General features: G+C 51.1%; 1 protein-coding gene across 3 annotated transcripts in view; it reads left to right on the forward strand.

Moving 5' to 3' along the window:
* Nucleotides 1-25,300, forward strand: part of LOC123770557 (serine/arginine repetitive matrix protein 2) — a 121,124-nt gene that overhangs the window by 67,069 nt on the left and 28,755 nt on the right. For all 3 annotated transcript variants that reach the window (XR_011222188.1, XM_045762574.2, XM_045762577.2), the window contains exon 5: nucleotides 12,240-14,834. Coding sequence is in view for 2 of the 3 variants with exons in the window: in XM_045762574.2 (XP_045618530.1) it covers nucleotides 12,240-14,834 (2,595 nt within the window). In the remaining variant the exon portion in view is untranslated. The remainder of the gene's footprint in view (nucleotides 1-12,239; nucleotides 14,835-25,300) is intronic.

Here is a 25,300-nt window from a genome sequence, read left to right on the forward strand (position 1 = left end):
CTCTAGTTCTCTCACCTGTGGTGTTCTCTAGTTCTCTCACATGTGTTCTCTAGTTCTCTCACATGTGGTGTTCTCTAGTTCTCTCACCTGTGGTGTTCACCTAGTTCTCTCACCTGTGGCTGTTCTCTCACCTGTGGTGTTCTCTAGTTCTCTGACCTGTGGTGTTCTCTAGTTCTCTGACCTGTGGTGTTCTCTAGTTCTCTCACATGTGGTGTTCTCTAGTTCTCTCACATGTGGTGTTCTCTAGTTCTCTCACTATTGGTGTTCTCTAGTTCTCTCACCTGTGGTGTTCTCTAGTTCTCTCACCTGTGGTGTTCTCTAGTTCTCTCACCTGTGGTGTTCTCTCACCTGTGGTGTTCTCTCACCTGTGGTGTTCTCTAGTTTCTCACCTGTGGTGTTCTACAGTTCTCTCACCTGTGGTGTTCACCAGTTCTCTAACCTGTGGTGTTCTCTAGTTCTCTCACCTTGGTGTTCTCTAGTTCTCTCACCTGTGTCTCTGAGTTCTCTCACCTGTGGTGTTCTCTAGTTCTCTCACCTGTGGTGTTCTCTAGATTCTCTCACCTGTGGTGTTCTCTCAACCTGTGGTGTCTCTAGTCTCTTCACCTGTGGTGTTCCTCTCACCTGTGGTGTCTCTAGTTCTCTCACCTGTGGTGTTCTCTAGTTCTCTCACCTGTGGTGTTCTCATTCTTCACCTGTGGTGTTTCACCAGTTCTCTCACCTGTGGTGTTCACCAGTTCTCTCACTGTGGTTCTCTAGTTCTCTCACCTGTGGTGTTCTCTAGTTCTCTAACACTGTGGTGTTCTCTAGTTCTCTCACACTGTGGTTTCTCTAGTTTCTCTCACCTGTGGTGTTCTCTAGTTCTCTCACCTGTGGTGTTCTCTCACCTGTGGTGTTCTCTAGTTCTCTCACCTGTGGTGTTCTCTAGTTCTCTCACCTGTGGTGTTCTCTAGTTTCTCTCCCCTGTGGTGTTCTCAAGTCTACCTGTGGTGTTCTCTAGTTCTCTATCACTGTGGTGTTCTCCTAGGTCTCTCACCTGTGGTGTTCTCCTAGTTCTCTCACCTGTGGTGTTCTCTAGTTCTCTCACCTGTGGTGTTCTCTAGTTCTCTCACCTGTGGTGTTCTCTAGTTCTCTCACCTGTGGTGTTCTCTAGTTCTCTCACCTGTGGTGTTCTCTAGCTCTCTCACCTGTGGTGTTCTCTAGTTCTCTCACCTGTGGTGTTCTCTAGTTCTCTTACCTGTGGTGTTCTCTAGTTCTCTCACATGTGGTGTTCTCTAGTTCTCTCACATGTGGTGTTCTCTAGTTCTCTCACCTGTGGTGTTCTCTAGTTCTCTCACCTGTGGTGTTCTCTAGTTCTCTCACCTGTGGTGTTCTCTAGTTCTCTCACCTGTGGTGTTCTCTAGCTCTCTCAACTGTGGTGTTCTCTCACCTGTAGTCTTCACCAGTTCTCTCACCTGCGGTGTTCACCAGTTCTCTCACCTGCGGTGTTCTCTAGTTCTCTCACCTGTGGTGTTCTCTAGTTCTCTCACCTGTGGTGTTCTCTAGTTCTCTCACCTGTGGTGTCTCTCTAGTTCTCTCACCTGTGGTGTTCTCTAGTTCTCTACCTGTGGTGTTCTCTAGTTCTCTCACCTGTGGTGTTCTCTAGTTCTCTCACCCTGTGGTGTTTCCTCTAGTTCTCTATCACCCTGTGGTGTTCTCCAGTTCTCTCACCTGTGGTTGTTCTCCAGTTCTCTCACCGTTGGTGTTCTCCAGTTTCTCTCACCTGTGTGTTCTCCAGTTTCTCTCCACCTGTGGTGTCTCCAGTTCTCTCACCTGTGGTGTTCTCTAGTTCCTCCCACCTGTGGTGTTCTCTAGTTCTCTCCACCTGTGGTGTTCTCTAGTTCTCCTCACCTGTGGTGTTCTCTAGTTCTCTCACCTGTGTGGTGTTCTCTAGTTTCTCTCACCTGTGGTGTTCTCTAGTTCTGTCTCACCTGTGGTGTTCTCTAGTTCTCTCACCTGTGGAGTTCTCTAGTTCTCTCACCTTTGGTGTTCTCTAGTTCTCTCACCTTTGGTGTTCTCTAGTTCTCTCACCTTTGGTGTTCTCTAGTTCTCTCACATGTGGTGTTCTCTAGTTCTCTCACATGTGGTGTTCTCTAGTTCTCTCACCTGTGGTGTTCACCAGTTCTCTCACCTGTGGTGTTCTCTCACCTGTGGTGTTCTCTAGTTCTCTGACCTGTGGTGTTCTCTAGTTCTCTGACCTGTGGTGTTCTCTAGTTCTCTCACATGTGGTGTTCTCTAGTTCTCTCACATGTGGTGTTCTCTAGTTCTCTCACATGTGGTGTTCTCTAGTTCTCTCACATGTGGTGTTCTCTAGTTCTCTCACCTGTGGTGTTCTCTAGTTCTCTCACCTGTGGTGTTCTCTCACCTGTGGTGTTCTCTAGTTCTCACCTGTGGTGTTCACCAGTTCTCTCACCTGTGGTGTTCACCAGTTCTCTAACCTGTGGTGTTCTCTAGTTCTCTCACCTGTGTTCTCGAGTTCTCTCACCTGTGGTGTTCTCTAGTTCTCTCACCTGTGGTGTTCTCTAGTTCTCTCACCTGTGGCGTTCTCTCACACTGTGGTGTTCTCTAGTTCTCTTCACCTGTGGTGTTTCTCCTCACCTGTGGTGTTCTCTAGTTCTCTCACCTGTGGTGTTCTCTAGTTCTCTCACCTGTGGTGTTCTCTCACCTGTGGTGGTTCACCAGTTCTCTCACCTGTGTGGTGTCACCAGTTCTCTCACCTGTGGTGTTCTCTAGTTCTCTCACCTGTGGGTGTTCTCTCACCTGTGGTTGTTCTCTAGTTCTCTCACCTGTGGTGTTCTCTAGTTCTCTCACCTGTGGTGTTCTCTAGTTCTCTCACCTGTGGTGTTCTCTCACCTGTGGTGTTCTCTAGTTCTCTCACCTGTGGTGTTCTCTAGTTCTCTCACCTGTGGTGTTCTCTCACCTGTGGTGTTCTCTAGTTCTCTCACCTGTGTGGTGTTTCTCTCACCTGTGGTGTTCTCTAGTTCTCTCACCTGTGGTGTTCTCTCACCTGTGGTGTTCTCTCACCTGTGGTGTTCTTCAGTTCTCTCACCTGTGTTCTCCAGTTCTCTCACCTGTGGTGTTCTTCAGTTCTCTCACCTGTGGTGTTCTTCAGTTTCTCTCAACCTGTGGTGTTCTCAGTTCCTTCACCTGTGGTGTTCTTCACCTGTGTGTTTCTCTCACCTGTGGTGTTCTCTCACCTGTGGTGTTCTCTCACCTGTGGTGTTCTCTCACCTGTGGTGTTCTCTAGTTCTCTCACCTGTGGTGTTCTCTAGTTCTCTCACCTGTGGTGTTCACCAGTCTCTCACCTGTGGTGTTCACCAGTTCTCTCACCTGTGGTGTTCACCAGTTTCTCTCACCTGAGGTGTTCTCTAGTTCTCTCACCTGTGGTGTTCTCAAGTTCTCTAACCTGTGGTGTTCTCTAGTTCTCTCACCTGTGTTCTCTAGTTCTCTCACCTGTGGTGTTCTCTAGTTCTCTCACCTGTGGTGTTCTCTCACCTGTGTGTGTTCTCTAGTTCTCTCACCTGTGGTTGTTCTCTCACCTGTGGTGTTCTCTAGTTCTCTCACCTGTGGTGTTCTCTCACCTGTGGTGTTCTCTAGTTCTCTCACCTGTGGTGTTCTCTCACCTGTGGTGTTCTCTAGTTCTCTCACCTGTGGTGTTCTCTCACCTGTGGTGTTCTCTAGTTCTCTCACCTGTGGTGTTCTCTCACCTGTGGTGTTCTCTAGTTCTCTCACCTGTGTTCTCTACCCTCCAAACACACATCGAAACAACGACGTTGGTACAACGTTCGAACAAGTTTTAACACCTCCTAACCAGTTATAACAACCAATATAGCAAGTTGTAACAACGTTCTAATACGTCATAAACACGTTAAGCCAAGATGTAACAACTTTATTACAAGTTGTAACAAGCGGAAAATAGAGACAGTTTCGGTTTGTGTTTCCAGGGTAGTTCTCTCACCTGTGGTGTTCTCTAGTTCTCTCACCTGTGGTGTTCTCTAGTTCTCTCACCTGTGGTGTTCACCAGTTCTCTCACCTGTGGTGTTCTCTAGTTCTCTAACCTGTGGTGTTCACTAGTTCTCTCACCTGTGGTGTTCACCAGTTCTCTCACCTGTGGTGTTCTCTAGTTCTCTAACCTGTGGTGTTCACCAGTTCTCGCACCTGTGGTGTTCTCTAGTTGTCTAACCTGTGGTGTTCACCAGTTCTCTCACCTGTGGTGTTCTCTCACCTGTGGTGTTCTCTAGTTCTCTCACCTGTGGTGTTCTCTAGTTCTCTCACCTGTGGTGTTCTCTAGTTCTCTCACCTGTGGTGTTCTCTAGTTCTCTCACCTGTGGTGTTCTCTAGTTCTCTCCCCTGTGGTGTTCTCTAGTTCTCTCACCTGTGGTGTTCTCTAGTTCTCTCACCTGTGGTGTTCTCTAGCTCTCTCACCTGTGGTGTTCTCTAGTTCTCTCACCTGTGGTGTTCTCTAGTTCTCTTACCTGTGGTGTTCTCTAGTTCTCTCACATGTGGTGTTCTCTAGTTCTCTCACATGTGGTGTTCTCTAGTTCTCTCACCTGTGGTGTTCTCTAGTTCTCTCACCTGTGGTGTTCTCTAGTTCTCTCACCTGTGGTGTTCTCTAGTTCTCTCACCTGTGGTGTTCTCTAGCTCTCTCAACTGTGGTGTTCTCTCACCTGTAGTCTTCACCAGTTCTCTCACCTGCGGTGTTCTCTAGTTCTCTCACCTGTGGTGTTCTCTAGTTCTCTCACCTGTGGTGTTCTCTAGTTCTCTCACCTGTGGTGTTCTCTAGTTCTCTCACCTGTGGTGTTCTCTAGTTCTCTCACCTGTGTTCTCTAGTTCTCTCACCTGTGGTGTTCTCTAGTTCTCTCACCTGTGGTGTTCTCCAGTTCTCTCACCTGTGGTGTTCTCCAGTTCTCTCACCTGTGGTGTTCTCCAGTTCTCTCACCTGTGGTGTTCTCCAGTTCTCTCACCTGTAGTGTTCTCCAGTTCTCTCACCTGTGGTGTTCTCCAGTTCTCTCACCTGTGGTGTTCTCCAGTTCTCTCACCTGTGGTGTTCTCTAGTTCTCCTCACCTGTGGTGTTCTCTAGTTCTCTCACCTGTGGTGTTCTCTAGTTCTCTCACCTGTGGTGTTCTCTAGTTCTCTCACCTGTGGTGTTCTCTAGTTCTCTCACCTGTGGTGTTCTCTAGTTCTCTCACCTGTGGTGTTCTCTAGTTCTCTCACCTGTGGTGTTCTCTAGTTCTCTCACCTGTGGTGTTCTCTAGTTCTCTCACCTTTGGTGTTCTCTAGTTCTCTCACCTTTGGTGTTCTCTAGTTCTCTCACCTTTGGTGTTCTCTAGTTCTCTCACCTTTGTTGTTCTCTAGTTCTCTCACATGTGGTGTTCTCTAGTTCTCTCACATGTGGTGTTCTCTAGTTCTCTCACCTGTGGTGTTCACCAGTTCTCTCACCTGTGGTGTTCTCTCACCTGTGGTGTTCTCTAGTTCTCTGACCTGTGGTGTTCTCTAGTTCTCTGACCTGTGGTGTTCTCTAGTTCTCTCACATGTGGTGTTCTCTAGTTCTCTCACATGTGGTGTTCTCTAGTTCTCTCACATGTGGTGTTCTCTAGTTCTCTCACATGTGGTGTTCTCTAGTTCTCTCACCTGTGGTGTTCTCTAGTTCTCTCACCTGTGGTGTTCTCTCACCTGTGGTGTTCTCTAGTTCTCACCTGTGGTGTTCACCAGTTCTCTCACCTGTGGTGTTCACCAGTTCTCTAACCTGTGGTGTTCTCTAGTTCTCTCACCTGTGGTGTTCTCTAGTTCTCTCACCTGTGTTCTCGAGTTCTCTCACCTGTGGTGTTCTCTAGTTCTCTCACCTGTGGTGTTCTCTAGTTCTCTCACCTGTGGCGTTCTCTCACCTGTGGTGTTCTCTAGTTCTCTCACCTGTGGTGTTCTCTCACCTGTGGTGTTCTCTAGTTCTCTCACCTGTGGTGTTCTCTAGTTCTCTCACCAGTGGTGTTCTCTCACCTGTGGTGTTCACCAGTTCTCTCACCTGTGGTGTTCACCAGTTCTCTCACCTGTGGTGTTCTCTCACCTGTGGTGTTCTCTAGTTCTCTCACCTGTGGTGTTCTCTCACCTGTGGTGTTCTCTAGTTCTCTCACCTGTGGTGTTCTCTAGTTCTCTCACCTGTGTGTTTCTCTAGTTCTCTCACCTGTGGTGTTCTCTCACCTGTGGTGTTCTCTAGTTCTCCTCACCTGTGGTGTCTCTAGTTCTCTCACCTGTGGTGTTCTCTCACCTGTGGTGTTCTCTAGTTCTCTCACCTGTGGTGTTCTCTAGTTCTCTCACCTGTGGTGTTCTCTCACCTGTGGTGTTCTCTCACCTGTGTTCTTCAGTTCTCTCACCTGTGGTGTTCTCCAGTTCTCTCACCTGTGGTGTTCTTCAGTTCTCTCACCTGTGGTGTTCTTCAGTTCTCTCACCTGTGGTGTTCTCCAGTTCTCTCACCTGTGGTGTTCTCTCACCTGTGGTGTTCTCTCACCTGTGGTGTTCTCTCACCTGTGGTGTTCTCTAGTTCTCTCACCTGTGGTGTTCTCTAGTTCTCTCACCTGTGGTGTTCACCAGTTCTCTCACCTGTGGTGTTCACCAGTTCTCTCACCTGTGGTGTTCACCAGTTCTCTCACCTGAGGTGTTCTCTAGTTCTCTCACCTGTGGTGTTCTCTAGTTCTCTCACCTGTGTTCTCTAGTTCTCTCACCTGTGGTGTTCTCTAGTTCTCTCACCTGTGGTGTTCTCTCACCTGTGGTGTTCTCTCACCTGTGGTGTTCTCTCACCTGTGGTGTTCTCTCACCTGTGGTGTTCTCTCACCTGTGGTGTTCTCTCACCTGTGGTGTTCTTCAGTTCTCTCACCTGTGGTGTTCTCCAGTTCTCTCACCTGTGGTGTTCTTCAGTTCTCTCACCTGTGGTGTTCTTCAGTTCTCTCACCTGTGGTGTTCTCCAGTTCTCTCACCTGTGGTGTTCTCTCACCTGTGGTGTTCTCTCACCTGTGGTGTTCTCTCACCTGTGTTCTCTAGTTCTCTCACCTGTGGGTTCTCTAGTTTCTCTCACCTGTGGTGTTCACCAGTTCTCTCACCTGTGGTGTTCACCAGTTCTCTCACCTGTGGTGTTCACCAGTTCTCTCACCTGAGGTGTTCTCTAGTTCTCTCACCTGTGGTGTTCTCTAGTTCTCTAACCTGTGGTGTTCTCTAGTTCTCTCACCTGTGTTCTCTAGTTCTCTCACCTGTGGTGTTCTCTAGTTCTCTCACCTGTGGTGTTCTCTCACCTGTGGTGTTCTCTAGTTCTCTCACCTGTGGTGTTTTCTCACCTGTGGTGTTCTCTAGTTCTCTCACCTGTGGTGTTCTCTCACCTGTGGTGTTCTCTAGTTCTCTCACCTGTGTTCTCTAGTTCTCTCACCTGTGGTGTTCTCTAGTTCTCTCACCTGTGGTGTTCTCTAGTTCTCTCACCTGTGGTGTTCACCAGTTCTCTCACCTGTGGTGTTCTCTAGTTCTCTAACCTGTGGTGTTCACTAGTTCTCTCACCTGTGGTGTTCACCAGTTCTCTCACCTGTGGTGTTCTCTAGTTCTCTAACCTGTGGTGTTCACCAGTTCTCGCACCTGTGGTGTTCTCTAGTTGTCTAACCTGTGGTGTTCACCAGTTCTCTCACCTGTGGTGTTCTCTCACCTGTGGTGTTCTCTAGTTCTCTCACCTGTGGTGTTCTCTAGTTCTCTCACCTGTGGTGTTCTCTAGTTCTCTCACCTGTGGTGTTCTCTAGTTCTCTCACCTGTGGTGTTCTCTAGTTCTCTCCCCTGTGGTGTTCTCTAGTTCTCTCACCTGTGTTCTCTAGTTCTCTCACCTGTGGTGTTCACTAGTTCTCTCACCTGTGGTGTTTTCTAGTTCTCTCACCTGTGGTGTTCACCAGTTCTCTCACCTGTGGTGTTCACCAGTTCTCTCACCTGTGGTGTTCTCTCACCTGTGGTGTTCTCTCACCTGTGGTGTTCTCTCACCTGTGGTGTTTCATCAGTTCTCTCACCTGTGGTGTTCACCAGTTCTCTCACCTGAGGTGTTCTCTCACCTGTGGTGTTCACCAGTTCTCTCACCTGTGGTGTTCTCTCACCTGTGGTGTTCTCTCACCTGTGGTGTTCTCTCACCTGTGGTGTTTCACCAGTTTCTCTCACCTGAGGTGTTCACCAGTTCTCTCACCTGAAGTGTTCTCTCACCTGTGGTGTTTACCAGTTCTCTCACCTGAGGTGTTCACCAGTTCTCTCACCTGAGGTGTTCTCTCACCTGTGGTGTTCACCAGTTCTCTCACCTGAGGTGTTCACCAGTTCTCTCACCTGAGGTGTTCTCTCACCTGTGGTGTTCACCAGTTCTCTCACCTGTGGTGTTCACCAGTTCTCTCACCTGAGGTGTTCACCAGTTCTCTCACCTGAGGTGTTCTCTAGTTCTCTCACCTGTGGTGTTCTCTAGTTCTCTCACCTGTGGTGTTCACCAGTTCTCTCACCTGATGTGTTCTCTCACCTGTGGTGTTCACCAGTTCTCTCACCTGAGGTGTTCACCAGTTCTCTCACCTGAGGTGTTCTCTCACCTGTGGTGTTCACCAGTTCTCTCACCTGAGGTGTTCACCAGTTCTCTCACCTGAGGTGTTCTCTAGTTCTCTCACCTGTGGTGTTCTCTAGTTCTCTCACCTGTGGTGTTCACCAGTTCTCTCACCTGAGGTGTTCTCTCACCTGTGGTGTTCACCTGTTCTCTCACCTGAGGTGTTCTCTCACCTGTGGTGTTCACCAGTTCTCTCACCTGTGGTGTTCACCAGTTCTCTCACCTGTGGTGTTCACCAGTTCTCTCACCTGTGGTGTTCTCTCACCTGTGGTGTTCTCTCACCTGTGGTGTTCTCTCACCTGTGGTGTTCTCTCACCAGTGGTGTTCTCTCACCTGTGGTGTTCTCTCACCTGTGGTGTTCACCAGTTCTCTCACCTGAGGTGTTCTCTCACCTGAGGTGTTCACCAGTTCTCTCACCTGTGGTGTTCACCAGTTCTCTCACCTGTGGTGTTCACCAGTTCTCTCACCTGTGGTGTTCACCAGTTCTCTCACCTGTGGTGTTCTCTAGTTCTCTCACCTGTGGTGTTCTCTCACCTGTGGTGTTCTCTAGTTCTCTCACCTGTGGTGTTCTCTAGTTCTCTCACCTGTGGTGTTCTCTCACCTGTGGTGTTCTCTCACCTGTGTTCTTCAGTTCTCTCACCTGTGGTGTTCTCCAGTTCTCTCACCTGTGGTGTTCTTCAGTTCTCTCACCTGTGGTGTTCTCTAGTTCTCTCACCTGTGGTGTTCTCTAGTTCTCTCACCTGTGGTGTTCTCTCACCTGTGGTGTTCTCTAGTTCTCTCACCTGTGGTGTTCTCTAGTTCTCTCACCTGTGGTGTTCTCTCACCTGTGGTGTTCTCTCACCTGTGTTCTTCAGTTCTCTCACCTGTGGTGTTCTCCAGTTCTCTCACCTGTGGTGTTCTTCAGTTCTCTCACCTGTGGTGTTCTTCAGTTCTCTCACCTGTGGTGTTCTCCAGTTCTCTCACCTGTGGTGTTCTCTCACCTGTGGTGTTCTCTCACCTGTGGTGTTCTCTCACCTGTGGTGTTCTCTAGTTCTCTCACCTGTGGTGTTCTCTAGTTCTCTCACCTGTGGTGTTCACCAGTTCTCTCACCTGTGGTGTTCACCAGTTCTCTCACCTGTGGTGTTCACCAGTTCTCTCACCTGAGGTGTTCTCTAGTTCTCTCACCTGTGGTGTTCTCTAGTTCTCTCACCTGTGTTCTCTAGTTCTCTCACCTGTGGTGTTCTCTAGTTCTCTCACCTGTGGTGTTCTCTCACCTGTGGTGTTCTCTCACCTGTGGTGTTCTCTCACCTGTGGTGTTCTCTCACCTGTGGTGTTCTCTCACCTGTGGTGTTCTCTCACCTGTGGTGTTCTTCAGTTCTCTCACCTGTGGTGTTCTCCAGTTCTCTCACCTGTGGTGTTCTTCAGTTCTCTCACCTGTGGTGTTCTTCAGTTCTCTCACCTGTGGTGTTCTCCAGTTCTCTCACCTGTGGTGTTCTCTCACCTGTGGTGTTCTCTCACCTGTGGTGTTCTCTCACCTGTGTTCTCTAGTTCTCTCACCTGTGGTGTTCTCTAGTTCTCTCACCTGTGGTGTTCACCAGTTCTCTCACCTGTGGTGTTCACCAGTTCTCTCACCTGTGGTGTTCACCAGTTCTCTCACCTGAGGTGTTCTCTAGTTCTCTCACCTGTGGTGTTCTCTAGTTCTCTAACCTGTGGTGTTCTCTAGTTCTCTCACCTGTGTTCTCTAGTTCTCTCACCTGTGGTGTTCTCTAGTTCTCTCACCTGTGGTGTTTTCTCACCTGTGGTGTTCTCTAGTTCTCTCACCTGTGGTGTTCTCTCACCTGTGGTGTTCTCTAGTTCTCTCACCTGTGGTGTTCTCTAGTTCTCTCACCTGTGGTGTTCTCTAGTTCTCTCACCTGTGGTGTTCTCTAGTTCTCTCACCTGTGGTGTTCACCAGTTCTCTCACCTGTGGTGTTCTCTAGTTCTCTAACCTGTGGTGTTCACTAGTTCTCTCACCTGTGGTGTTCACCAGTTCTCTCACCTGTGGTGTTCTCTAGTTCTCTAACCTGTGGTGTTCACCAGTTCTCGCACCTGTGGTGTTCTCTAGTTGTCTAACCTGTGGTGTTCACCAGTTCTCTCACCTGTGGTGTTCTCTCACCTGTGGTGTTCTCTAGTTCTCTCACCTGTGGTGTTCTCTAGTTCTCTCACCTGTGGTGTTCTCTAGTTCTCTCACCTGTGGTGTTCTCTAGTTCTCTCACCTGTGGTGTTCTCTAGTTCTCTCCCCTGTGGTGTTCTCTAGTTCTCTCACCTGTGTTCTCTAGTTCTCTCACCTGTGGTGTTCACTAGTTCTCTCACCTGTGGTGTTTTCTAGTTCTCTCACCTGTGGTGTTCACCAGTTCTCTCACCTGTGGTGTTCACCAGTTCTCTCACCTGATGTGTTCTCTCACCTGTGGTGTTTCATCAGTTCTCTCACCTGTGGTGTTCACCAGTTCTCTCACCTGAGGTGTTCTCTCACCTGTGGTGTTCACCAGTTCTCTCACCTGTGGTGTTCTCTCACCTGTGGTGTTCTCTCACCTGTGGTGTTCTCTCACCTGTGGTGTTTCACCAGTTCTCTCACCTGAGGTGTTCACCAGTTCTCTCACCTGAAGTGTTCTCTCACCTGTGGTGTTTACCAGTTCTCTCACCTGAGGTGTTCACCAGTTCTCTCACCTGAGGTGTTCTCTCACCTGTGGTGTTCACCAGTTCTCTCACCTGAGGTGTTCACCAGTTCTCTCACCTGAGGTGTTCTCTCACCTGTGGTGTTCACCAGTTCTCTCACCTGTGGTGTTCACCAGTTCTCTCACCTGAGGTGTTCACCAGTTCTCTCACCTGAGGTGTTCTCTAGTTCTCTCACCTGTGGTGTTCTCTAGTTCTCTCACCTGTGGTGTTCACCAGTTCTCTCACCTGATGTGTTCTCTCACCTGTGGTGTTCACCAGTTCTCTCACCTGAGGTGTTCACCAGTTCTCTCACCTGAGGTGTTCTCTCACCTGTGGTGTTCACCAGTTCTCTCACCTGAGGTGTTCACCAGTTCTCTCACCTGAGGTGTTCTCTAGTTCTCTCACCTGTGGTGTTCTCTAGTTCTCTCACCTGTGGTGTTCACCAGTTCTCTCACCTGAGGTGTTCTCTCACCTGTGGTGTTCACCTGTTCTCTCACCTGAGGTGTTCTCTCACCTGTGGTGTTCACCAGTTCTCTCACCTGTGGTGTTCACCAGTTCTCTCACCTGTGGTGTTCACCAGTTCTCTCACCTGTGGTGTTCTCTCACCTGTGGTGTTCTCTCACCTGTGGTGTTCTCTCACCTGTGGTGTTCTCTCACCTGTGGTGTTCTCTCACCTGTGGTGTTCTCTCACCTGTGGTGTTCTCTCACCTGTGGTGTTCTCTCACCTGTGGTGTTCACCAGTTCTCTCACCTGAGGTGTTCTCTCACCTGAGGTGTTCACCAGTTCTCTCACCTGTGGTGTTCACCAGTTCTCTCACCTGTGGTGTTCACCAGTTCTCTCACCTGTGGTGTTCACCAGTTCTCTCACCTGTGGTGTTCACCAGTTCTCTCACCTGTGGTGTTCACCAGTTCTCTCACCTGAGGTGTTTTTCAACAGGTGTCGAGCAGAAACTCACCAAGCGAAGAGGTATGCGGGTCCCAGATGAGAAGGGCGTCTGGGGAGAGAGGGTCGACTGTGGGCGTAGGTAAGACGCCGCCCACGACCTGCCCGCCCGTATATGCAGACGGGAGGTCACCCACAAGGTCAGGACTTGACACCCAAGGCACCACGCACGCAAAAGACCTGGCCACGCACGCAAGAGACATCGCAATGCACGCAAAAGACGTCGCCAAGCACTCCCATATACTTATGAACTCTGCCCAGGAGGGTGAAAGGAGTGGGGCGTCCAAACCTGGTATTGACGGGCCATGTGGGCCATGTGGGCCATGTGGGCCGCGCCCTCGGCCCACCAGCCTGGACGTGGCCCACCAGGGGTCGCTGCTGAAGGCCCTCAGGAAGAGCAGCCCGGTGGATGCACTCAAGGACAGATTTCTGAGTCAGTTGACGCCCACGAGTGAAGGGTCCCCAGCCGGCACAGATGTGCACTACATACCTGTGGCCGTGGAGGCCAGCAAGACTGTCCCCACTGCCAGGTGTGTGGACGCCCCCCACACACCTGCTGCAGCGGAGTCCCTCCACACACCTGCAGCGCCCCGCCACACACCTGCAGCAGTGCCCCTGTGTCAGCGGCGAGGCAAGGGCGTGGACAGTCTGCTGATTGTCGAGGATAATGACAGCAGCGTCAGTTCTAGTGAGGAGGAGGCCTCGCCAGGCGAGGAGAGTAGTGAAGCAGCGTCAAGTGAGGGCGGCGGCGAGGGGGCGGCCAAGAGGAGGGACCAGCTGACAGATAACCTGACAGCTGGCAACTCCAATGCGCTGGACGGCAGCCTTGACCGGCTGAAGCGCGGCTGTTCCAGTGGCGAGGCTGGCGAGGCTGACTCACCGGCCAGTCTCCGCGGCGTCAGCAGCCAGTCCCTCCGGCTGTCTCCGTCAGACGGCGACGCTGACGTTGACAAGCTTATCAGTCAAGCTCAACGAGTGATCAAAGAAACCAGGAGATTGTCGGCCACTAACGACCCTCCTTTCGTTAACGACCTGGGCCACGATACAGGCAGGAGAAACAAGTGCGCAGCGGCGGCCGCCGGGTACAACTTGGCGCCAAATATCGCCTCGCCCGAGTCTAACTTGGTGGAGGTCGAGGAGGAGTGTGGGGGGGCCGAGGAGACTGTTGTGGAGGGCTGCTTGTCCATACCCCTCCGTGGGGCACGCCCACGCCGCACCACCACGCCCGTCCGCCCACGGCCAGCGCCGCCCACAGCTGACAACTGCCTACTGATAGAGCCCCTGGCCGAGGGCGATGACGTGGCCGAGGAGACTCGGCCGACGAAAGTAACTAGTCCAGAAATACAGAGCAGTGACGTCATGGGTTGTGAGAGAAGGGGGGGAGGCGGGGGGCGGCCCTCCCTGCACGGTGAGGGGCGGCCCTCCCTGCACGGTGAGGGGCGGCCCTCTCTAGTGGCTCCCAGCGCCCTCTCACACCAGCGACCACCCTCCGCCCGCGACAGGATGGGCGGCTTCTTCTCACGCCCGCGCTCTGACCTCCCTCCGCCGCCCACAGCTGTCACCCCGCCCACGCCGCCCACGCCGCCCACGCCCAGGGCGCGCGAGCGCTCCTGCACGCCCCTGGACGAGCCTCACGTACCCTCGTACGTCAGACAGAAGTCAGAACCTTCTAGAAGATACAGCGGTTTCGGCCACGTCCAACTGGACAATGTGAGGAAGATGCGTGAGGCTTGGAGCTCCAAGCAGCAGTCTCCGCCTCGCCAGCACCAGCGGCAGCAGTCTCTGCCTCGCCAGCAGCAGGGGCGGGAGTCTCCCACACGCCACCAACAGCGGCGGGAGTCTCCCACACGCCACCAACAGCGGCAGGAGTCTCCCACACGCCACCAGCAGCGGCAGGAGTCTTCGCCTCGCCATCAGCAGCGGCGGGAGTCTCCCACACGCCATCAACAGCGGCAGGAGTCTTCGCCTCGCCATCAACAGCGGCAGGAGTCTTCACCTCGCCATCACCAGCGGCAAGAGTCTTCGCCTCGCCATCAGGAGCGGCAGGAGTCTTCGCCTCGCCATAAGGAGCGGCAGGAGTCTTCACCTCGCCATCAACAGGAGTCTTCGCCTCGCCATCACCAGCGGCAGGAGTCTCCGCCTCGCCATCAGCAGGGGCGGCGGGAGAAAAGGGTGCCACCCAGCCCGCCGCCCTCGCCCAAGCGGCCGGCTGACACGCCCCTCGCCAAGAACTCGCCCACGCCCGCCAGGCGGTCACCCACGAACAACTACTCCAAGCCAACACTGAGCAGCAGGAACAGGAGCAGCGCCTCGCCTCGCCGCGGCAGCGCGTCCAGCACAGAGGGCGCCTCGCCTGCCACTCGGGATGGCAGCCGCAGCGCCTCTGCCAGATCAGGACGGCCGCAGGCAGACAGTTATAGCTCAGGTGCGGCTGCGGCAGGCAGGCGAGGCTCGCCCGCACGCGCCGCGCGCTCCTCGCCGCCACCAGCCTCGCCCTTCCACCAGAAGTTATTCCGGCGGTTGAGGAATGCAAGCCTTCAGCCTGACAGTGAAACTATAAGCTTTACTGAGGAGGATGACAGATACAAGGTAGGCCAGCTCTGTTGTGTGCGTGTGTGTGTGTGTGTGTGCGTGTGTGTGTGCGTGTGTGTGTGTGTAGGTGTGTGTGTGTGTGTGTGTGTGTGTGTGTGTGTGTGTGTGTGTGTGTGTGTGTGTGTGCGCGTGTGTGTGTAGGTGTGTGTGTAGGTGTGTGTGTGTGTGTGTGTGTGTGTAGGTGTGTGTGTGTGTGTGTGTGTGTGTGTGTGTGTGTGTGTGTAGGTGTGTGTGTGTGCGTGTGTGTGTAGGTGTGTGTGCGTGTGTGTGTAGGTGTGTGTGTAGGTGTGTGTGTGTGTGTGTGTGTGTGTGTGTGTGTAGGTGTGTGTGTGTGTGTGTGTGTGTAGGTGTGTGTGTAGGTGTGTGTGTGTGTGTGTGTGTGTAGGTGTGTGTGTGTGTGTGTGTGTGTGTGTGTGTGTGTGCGCGCGCGCGCGTGTGTGTGTGTAGGTGTGTGTGTGTGTGTAGGTGTGTGTGTGTGTGTAGGTGTGTGTGTGTGTGTGTAGGTGTGTGTGTGTGTAGGTGTGTGTGTGTGTAGGTAGGTGTGTGTGTGTGTGTGTGTGTGTGTGTGTGTGTGTGTGTGTGTGTGTGTGTGTGTGTGTGTGTGTGTGTGTGTGTGTGTTTTAGCTGAGAGGGGGGGAGTGGTGTGTGTGTGTCATATGCATGTTTATACATTATGCATGTGTGTGTGTGTCGCATATATGTGAACTAAAATTAAAACTGAAATAAGTTTATTGATAGATGTTTGTGTGTCATACACGTGTGTGAGGGTCAGGTGTTTGTGCGTGTATGCGCGTGTGTGTGCGTGTATAATGGGTGTGTGTGTGTACTCACTCAACTGTGATTGGAAGAGTATAATATCTCCCTTCAGCGCCGTCTTTCAACTGTCAATCAAGCGGTGTTCCTGGTAGCATAGTTCCACCCTCATTAATTCACTACTGTGACATCGAACAATTATTTCAAATGCCAAAGACTGTGTATCTCCTTGGTACACAGCTTCCATCTGTGTACCATCTGGTGCAAACATTCTCTCTCATATGTGTTCACTCTATGCAACTTGGTAATTTCTTCTGTAAATATATTCCCCTATTTCGAAACCAGAATCTGGTTATCTACCAATATTTTTTTTCTAAATGTAATCTTTTCAAACTTAAACCCTTTGTTTTGGCTTAGAATTCCTAAAACGATATTGATATCTAAATTGTGTTATCCTTTCATTCACTTAAATGGTTCATTCATAGCACCCTGAATGTTCGTCTCTGTAATGAGTGAATGTGAAGCTTATACACTGTCTTCGTAGGGTAGATTCCGTATGTCTGATAACAGCCCCATTCCATCCTTGCAACTATGTTTATGCCTATTGCAAATTGGGCCTCTCAGGGGCAAGAGCGTGCTGAAATATGACATTAGAGGACCAGTTCGAGATGTGAAGCCTCATTCTATCTGTCTCATTTCCTTCTGCAAGATAGCTTTCCTCAATTGGTTTAGCAATTTGTACGTTATTCTTCTGATACTTAGGAGACTCTAGGTAGATTAAAAGACGTAGGATTTGTTTATATATTTATATATAGAAGAGTTGTAACATTCTTGTTCAGCAACCAGCACGAAGTGTTTCAAACAGGTCCTTAAACTTAATTTTCCTTGTAATACGACCCGCCAAATCGTTTAACTAGCCAGGGAACCATTCACTGCTGGGTGAACAGAGGTTAAAGTTAAAGATTGGCTCGCAGTCAACCTTCACTTGTTACTTATATGCATCTACCAATCTATCGGCCTTTGTATCCATACAATCTAATTTAATAAGTCAATATTGACTTATTAAATATGTGCATAGGTGACATAACATAATAGATACCCTTAAAAAGATTCATAGAAAACACCGACCTTACCTAACCTACTTAGTATGTTAAGATAAGCATCTTATTGCTTCGTAATTACAATTATTACCTAACCTATAATAGGTACAGGTTAAGTAATAATTGTAATTACGAAGCAATAAGATGCTTATCTTAAGATACTAACAAGGTTAGGTAAGGTCGGTGTTTTCTATGAATCTTTTTAAGGGTATCTATTATGTTTAGTATATCACCTATGCACGTAGTTAATAAGTCAATATTGACTTTACGAATTTGCGAGAACGGGTTGCAATCTATGTATCCAGGTGTTCTTGTAGTGCCTGTGAATCCGGGTTTGGATTCATAAACACACGAGGATCATGGGTTTATGATCCATGAGAACACAACAGAGGATCCAAGACGCACCCTTGCGGGACGCTCCAATCTTGACGCTTTTAACTCTTTCTTTTGTTTGATATCCAATCCGGTTTAGACTATCGGCCGCTGCTTTATACAGGACGCCATTTTTAACGATCAATTTGCCGATGAACAGGATCAAAATTCTTAAGTCTAAACACACAGCGTTGTGGTTCGAACACAAGTCGAAGCAATTGTTTCGGAAGTGTTCGAACGGCATGAGTTGTGTATGTAGGGCGTATGTGGGGAGTATGTAGGTGTATGTGGGTGGCACAGCACACAAGGGTCAACACCACACACACACACACACACACACACACACACACACACAGACACAGACACAGACACAGACACAGACACAGACACAGACACAGACACAGACACAGACACACACTCACACACACACACACACAGACACAGACACAGACACAGACACAGACACAGACACACACACAGACACACACAGACACAGACACAGACACACACACACACACAGACACACACAGACACAGACACAGACACAGACACACACACACACACACACACACACACACACACACACACACACACACACACACACACACACACACACAGACACACACACACACACACACACACACACACACACACACACACACAGACACACACACACACACAGACACACACACACACACACACACACACACACACACACACACACACACACACACACACACACACACACACACATACACACAATAACCAAGGTCAGACAGACATTAAACCCCCCGAGTGGGTTATATAATATAACAACCCGTTCTCGCAAATTCGTAAAGTCAATATTGACTTATTAACTACGTGCATAGGTGATATACTAAACATAATAGATACCCCTAAAAAGATTCATAGAAAACACCGACCTTACCTAACCTTGTTAGTATCTTAAGATAAGCATCTTATTGTTTCGTAATTACAATTATTACTTAACCTATACCTATTATACGTTAGGTAATAATTGTAATTACGAAGCAATAAGATGCTTATCTTAAGATACTAAGTAGGTTAGGTAAGGTCGGTGTTTTCTATGAATCTTTTTAAGGGTATCTATTATGTTATGTCACCTATGCACATATTTAATAAGTCAATATTGACTTATTAAATTTGCGAGAACGGGTTGAATATAAACAATGAGAGGTTTAACAACCCCTCAAGTGACAGGTGGTCAGAGTAACTCAAGGGCGTGTTGGCAACACTTGCGCTTGAGGGCCACCATTCACACTCACTTTCTACCCTTGGAAATTGTACTCTTAAATACATGTCTTACAAGGGAGATGTTCACCAGTGTTCACCGGTGTTCACTGGTGTTCACTGGTGTTCACCAGTGTTCACCGGTGTTCACTGGTGTTCACCAGTGTTCACCGGTGTTCACCAGTGTTCACCAGTGTTCACCAGTGTTCACTGGTGTTCACCAGTGTTCACCGGTGTTCTCCAGTGTTCACCAGTGTTCACCAGTGTTCACCAGTGTTCACCGGTGTTCACTGGTGTTCACTGGTGTTCACCAGTGTTCACCGGTGTTCACTGGTGTTCACTGGTGTTCACCAGTGTTCACCGGTGTTCACTGGTGTTCACCAGTGTTCACCGGTGTTCACCAGTGTTCACCAGTGTTCACCAGTGTTCACCGGTGTTCACTGGTGTTCACCAGTGTTCACTGGTGTTCACCAGTGTTCACCGGTGTTCACCAGTGTTCACCGGTGTTCACCAGTGTTCACTGGTGTTCACCGGTGTTCACCAGTGTTCACTGGTGTTCACCGGTGTTCACCAGTGTTCACCAGTGTTCACCGGTGTTCACCAGTGTTCACCAGTGTTCACCAGTGTTCACCGGTGTTCACCGGTGTTCACTGGTGTTCACCAGTGTTCACTGGTGTTCACCAGTGTTCACCGGTGTTCACCAGTGTTCACCGGTGTTCACCAGTGTTCACTGGTGTTCACCGGTGTTCACCAGTGTTCACTGGTGTTCACCGGTGTTCACCGGTGTTCACCAGTGTTCACCAGTGTTCACCGGTGTTCACCAGTGTTCACCGGTGTTCACTAGTGTTCACCGGTGTTCACCAGTGTTCACCAGTGTTCACCAGTGTTCACCGGTGTTCTCCAGTGTTCACCGGTGTTCACCAGTGTTCACCGGTGTTCACCAGTGTTCACCAGTGTTCACCGGTGTTCACCAGTGTTCACCAGTGTTCACCGGTGTTCTCCAGTGTTCACCGGTGTTCTCCAGTGTTCACCGGTGTTCACCAGTGTTCACCAGTGTTCACCAGTGTTCACCGGTGTTCTCCAGTGTTCACCAGTGTTCACCAGTGTTCACCGGTGTTCTCCAGTGTTCACCAGTGTTCACCGGTGTTCTCCAGTGTTCACCAGTGTTCACCGGTGTTCTCCAGTGTTCACCAGTGTTCACCAGTGTTCACCGGTGTTCTCCAGTGTTCACCGGTGTTCTCCAGTGTTCACCAGTGTTCACCAGTGTTCACCAGTGTTCACCGGTGTTCTCCAGTGTTCTCCAGTGTTCACCAGTGTTCACTGGTGTTTACTGGTGTTCACTGGTGTTCACCAGTGTTCACCAGTGTTCACCGGTGTTCACCAGTGTTCACCGCTGTTCACCAGTGTTCACCGGTGTTCACCGGTGTTCACCAGTGTTCACCGCTGTTCACCAGTGTTCACCGGTGTTCACCAGTGTTCACCAGTGTTCACCAGTGTTCACCGGTGTTCACCAGTGTTCACCAGTGTTCACCGGTGTTCACCAGTGTTCACCGCTGTTCACCAGTGTTCACCGGTGTTCACCAGTGTTCACCAGTGTTCACCGCTGTTCACCAGTGTTCACCGCTGTTCACCAGTGTTCACCAGTGTTCACCAGTGTTCACCGGTGTTCTCCAGTGTTCACCAGTGTTCACCAGTGTTCACCAGTGTTCACCGGTGTTCTCCAGTGTTCACTGGTGTTCACCAGTGTTCACCAGTGTTCACTGGTGTTCACTGGTGTTCACCAGTGTTCACCAGTGTTCACCGGTGTTCACCAGTGTTCACCGCTGTTCACCAGTGTTCACCAGTGTTCACCGGTGTTCACCAGTGTTCACCGCTGTTCACCAGTGTTCACCGCTGTTCACCAGTGTTCACCGGTGTTCACCAGTGTTCACCGCTGTTCACCAGTGTTCACCGGTGTTCACCAGTGTTCACCAGTGTTCAGTGTTCACCGGTGTTCACCAGTGTTCACCGCTGTTCACCGGTGTTCACCAGTGTTCACCGCTGTTCACCGGTGTTCACCAGTGTTCACCAGTGTTCACCAGTGTTCACCGCTGTTCACCGGTGTTCACCAGTGTTCACCGCTGTTCACCGGTGTTCACCAGTGTTCACCGCTGTTCACCAGTGTTCACCACTGTTCACCAGTGTTCACCAGTGTTCACCAGTGTTCACCAGTGTTCAACGCTGTTCACCAGTGTTCACCAGTGTTCACCAGTGTTCACCAGTTTTCAACGCTGTTCACCAGTGTTCACCAGTGTTCACCAGTTTTCAACGCTGTTCACCAGTGTTCACCGGTGTTCACCAGTGTTCACCGCTGTTCACCAGTGTTCACCAGTGTTCACCAGTGTTCACCAGTTTTCACCACTGTTCACCAGTGTTCACCAGTGTTCACTAGTGTTCACCGCTGTTCACCAGTGTTCACCAGTGTTCACCAGTGTTCACCAGTGTTCACCACTGTTCACCAGTGTTCACCAGTGTTCACCGCTGTTCACCAGTGTTCACCAGTGTTCACCAGTGTTCACCAGTGTTCACCAGTGTTCACTAGTGTTCACCGCTGTTCACCAGTGTTCACCAGTTTTCAACGCTGTTCACCAGTGTTCACCAGTGTTCACTAGTGTTCACCAGTGTTCACCAGTTTTCAACGCTGTTCACCAGTGTTCAACGCTGTTCACCAGTGTTCAACGCTGTTCACCGGTGTTCACCGGTGTTCACCGGTGTTCACCAGTGTTCACCAGTTTTCAACGCTGTTCACCAGTGTTCACCAGTGTTCACTAGTGTTCACCAGTGTTCACCAGTGTTCACCAGTTTTCAACGCTGTTCACCAGTGTTCACCGGTGTTCACCAGTGTTCACCAGTGTTCACCAGTGTTCACCAGTTTTCAACGCTGTTCACCAGTGTTCACCGGTGTTCACCAGTGTTCACCAGTGTTCACCAGTGTTCACCAGTGTTCACCAGTTTTCAACGCTGTTCACCAGTGTTCACCAGTGTTCACTAGTGTTCACCAGTGTTCACCAGTGTTCACCGCTGTTCACCAGTGTTCACCGGTGTTCACCAGTGTTCACCGCTGTTCACCAGTGTTTACCGGTGTTCACCAGTGTTCACCAGTGTTCACTAGTGTTCACTAGTGTTCACCAGTGTTCACTAGTGTTCACTAGTGTTCACCAGTGTTCACCAGTGTTCACCGGTGTTCACCGGTGTTCACCAGTGTTCACCGCTGTTCACCAGTGTTCACCGCTGTTCACCAGTGTTCAACGCTGTTCACCAGTGTTCACCGCTGTTCACCAGTGTTCACCGCTGTTCACCAGTGTTCACCGCTGTTCACCAGTGTTCACCAGTGTTCACCGCTGTTCACCAGTGTTCACCGCTGTTCACCAGTGTTCACCAGTGTTCACCAGTGTTCACCAGTGTTCAACGCTGTTCACCAGTGTTCACCGCTGTTCACCAGTGTTCACCAGTGTTCAACGCTGTTCACCGCTGTTCACCAGTGTTCACCGCTGTTCACCAGTGTTCACCAGTGTTCACCAGTGTTCACCAGTGTTCACCAGTGTTCACCAGTGTTCACCGCTGTTCACCAGTGTTCACCAGTGTTCACCGCTGTTCACCAGTGTTCACCGCTGTTCACCAGTGTTCACCGCTGTTCACCAGTGTTCACCAGTGTTCACCAGTGTTCAACGCTGTTCACCAGTGTTCACCGCTGTTCACCAGTGTTCACCAGTGTTCACCGCTGTTCACCAGTGTTCACCAATGTTCACCGCTGTTCAGTAGTGTTCACCAGTGTTCACCGCTGTTCACCAGTGTTCACCGCTGTTCACCAGTGTTCACGTACACAGTATATCAAGCCGTCAGCAGACTTGACCAATTCACTTGAGTCTGCCGTCAGCTCCAATGATTATTCCCGCTTCTCCCGACGCCGCTGTCTGCTGTGGTGGGGGTCGCGGGGGCCAGGAGGGAGGGGGAGTACTGTGGGGGGGATATTGGAGGGGGTGGGGGGTTGTGGGGTGGGGGTCCCTGGGTCCAGAGCGACCTCCAGTGTGGAGGAAATCGAGAGTTGTAAAGGTGGAGTGTGTATGTTTGTTGGTCTGCTGCTGGAGTCTGCTGGTATACTGCTGTGGCTCACAGCTGTCTGTGTTCCTCTGTGGCTCACAGCTGTGTGTACCTCTGTGGCTCACAGGTGTGTGTGTACCTCTGTGGCTCACAGCTGTGTGTACCTCTGTGGCTCACAGCTGTGTGTACCTCTGTGGCTCACAGCTGTGTGTACCTCTGTGGCTCACAGCTGTGTGTGTGTACCTCTGTGGCTCACAGCTGTGTGTGTGTACCTCTGTGGCTCACAGCTGTGTGTGTGTACCTCTGTGGCTCACAGCTGTGTGTGTGTACCTCTGTGGCTCACAGCTGTGTGTGTGTACCTCTGTGGCTCACAGCTGTGTGTGTGTACCTCTGTGGCTCACAGGTGTGTGTGTACCTCTGTGGCTCACAGGTGTGTGTGTACCTCTGTGGCTCACAGCTGTGTGTGTACCTCTGTGGCTCACAGGTGTGTGTGTACCTCTGTGGCTCACAGCTGTGTGTGTGTACCTCTGTGGCTCACAGCTGTGTGTGTGTACCTCTGTGGCTCACAGCTGTGTGTACCTCTGTGGCTCACAGCTGTGTGTACCTCTGTGGCTCACAGCTGTGTGTGTACCTCTGTGGCTCACAGCTGTGTGTACCTCTGTGGCTCACAGGTCTGTGTACCTCTGTGGCTCACAGCTGTGTGTACCTCTGTGGCTCACAGCTGTGTGTACCTCTGTGGCTCACAGCTGTGTGTGTGTACCTCTGTGGCTCACAGCTGTGTGTACCTCTGTGGCTCACAGCTGTGTGTACCTCTGTGGCTCACAGCTGTGTGTGTACCTCTGTGGCTCACAGCTGTGTGTGTACCTCTGTGGCTCACAGCTGTGTGTGTACCTCTGTGGCTCACAGGTGTGTGTGTGTGTGTACCTCTGTGGCTCACAGCTGTGTGTGTGTGTACCTCTGTGGCTCACAGCTGTGTGTGTGTGTACCTCTGTGGCTCACAGCTGTGTGTGTGTGTACCTCTGTTGCTCACAGCTGTGTGTGTACCTCTGTGGCTCACAGCTGTGTGTGTACCTCTGTGGCTCACAGCTGTGTGTGTACCTCTGTGGCTCACAGCTGTGTGTGTGTACCTCTGTGGCTCACAGGTGTGTGTGTGTGTACCTCTGTGGCTCACAGCTGTGTGTGTGTGTACCTCTGTGGCTCACAGCTGTGTGTGTGTGTACCTCTGTGGCTCACAGGTGTGTGTGTACCTCTGTGGCTCACAGCTGTGTGTGTGTGTACCTCTGTGGCTCACAGGTGTGTGTGTACCTCTGTGGCTCACAGCTGTGTGTGTGTACCTCTGTGGCTCACAGCTGTGTGTACCTGTGGCTCACAGGTCTGTGCATTTCTGGCTCAAAGAATTCCGTATATACCTTACTGGTGGTGTTCTCAATGCGGACGTTGTGTCAAACGTCAAATTTGCAGCGATTTTTGGCTCAACATAAACGTACGATTTCAGCTAACGCATCCAGGCTTGCCTAGTCCCAGGAAACGTCAATTTTGTGTTGATTTATACTCACCCAAACCACCGCGATACTGACGCTGGGGCAGGCAGCGTAAACTATGTGGTGGCTTACGCGGTGATGTCAGTTTATTATAGTCACCCCATTTAGTTCCTTTGTTTACACGTTTTCTTCTTTCCTCTCTGTCCCGCCGGGCCATGCCACCAATAGTGAAACCTGGGAATAACTTCACTCAGGTGTTATGTGCGTTCCTGTCATGCGCTTCACTGTCATGCGCTTCACTGTCATGCGCCTCACTGTCGTGCGCCTCACTGTCGTGCGCCTCACTGTCATGCGCCTCACTGTCATGCGCTTCACTGTTATGCGCCTCACTGTCATGCGCCTCACTGTCATGCGCTTCACTGTTATGCGCCTGTCATGCGCCTCACTGTCATGCGCCTCACTGTCATGTAATCACAGTCGTCTGTGACACAGTACAGTGAAGGAGTGATGGATTATATGATTTTTTCTCGTTTTGGGTGTGTGGCCCAGTGTGGTGGTTGTGGGTGTGGCCCAGTGTGGTGGTTGTGGGTGTGGCCCAGTGTGGTGGTTGTGGGTGTGGCCCAGTGTGGTGGTTGTGGGTGTGGCCCAGTGTGGTGGTTGTGGGTGTGGCCCAGTGTGGTGGTTGTGGGTGTGGCCCAGTGTGGTGGTTGTGGGTGTGGCCCAGTGTTGTGGTTGTGGGTGTGGCCCAGTGTGGTGGTTGTGGGTGTGGCCCAGTGTTGTGGTTGTGGGTGTGGCCCAGTGTGGTGGTTGTGGGTGTGTGGCCCAGTATGGTGGTTGTGGGTGTGGGGCCCAGTATGGTGGTTGTGGGTGTGTGGCCCAGTATGGTGGTTGTGGGTGTGGCCCAGTGTGGTGGTTGTGGGTGTGTGGCCCAGTGTGGTGGTTGTGGGTGTGGCCCAGTGTGGTGGTTGTGGGTGTGTGGCCCAGTGTGGTGGTTGTGGGTGTGTGGCCCAGTGTGGTGGTTGTGGGTGTGTGGCCCAGTGTGGTGGTTGTGGGTGTGTGGCCCAGTGTGGTGGTTGTGGGTGTGTGGCCCGGTGTGGTGGTTGTGGGTGTGGCCCAGTGTGGTGGTTGTGGGTGTGTGGCCCAGTGTGGTGGTTGTGGGTGTGTGGCCCAGTGTGGTGGTTGTGGGTGTGTGGCCCAGTGTGGTGGTTGTGGGTGTGTGGCCCAGTGTGGTGGTTGTGGGTGTGTGGCCCAGTGTGGTGGTTGTGGGTGTGTGGCCCAGTGTGGTGGTTGTGGGTGTGTGGCCCAGTGTGGTGGTTGTGGGTGTGTGGCCCAGTGTGGTGGTTGTGGGTGTGTGGCCCAGTGTGGTGGTTGTGGGTGTGTGGCCCGGTGTGGTGGTTGTGGGTGTGGCCCAGTGTGGTGGTTGTGG

The sequence above is a fragment of the Procambarus clarkii genome, chromosome 46, assembly GCF_040958095.1.
Source record: "Procambarus clarkii isolate CNS0578487 chromosome 46, FALCON_Pclarkii_2.0, whole genome shotgun sequence".
Lineage (NCBI taxonomy): Eukaryota > Metazoa > Arthropoda > Malacostraca > Decapoda > Cambaridae > Procambarus > Procambarus clarkii.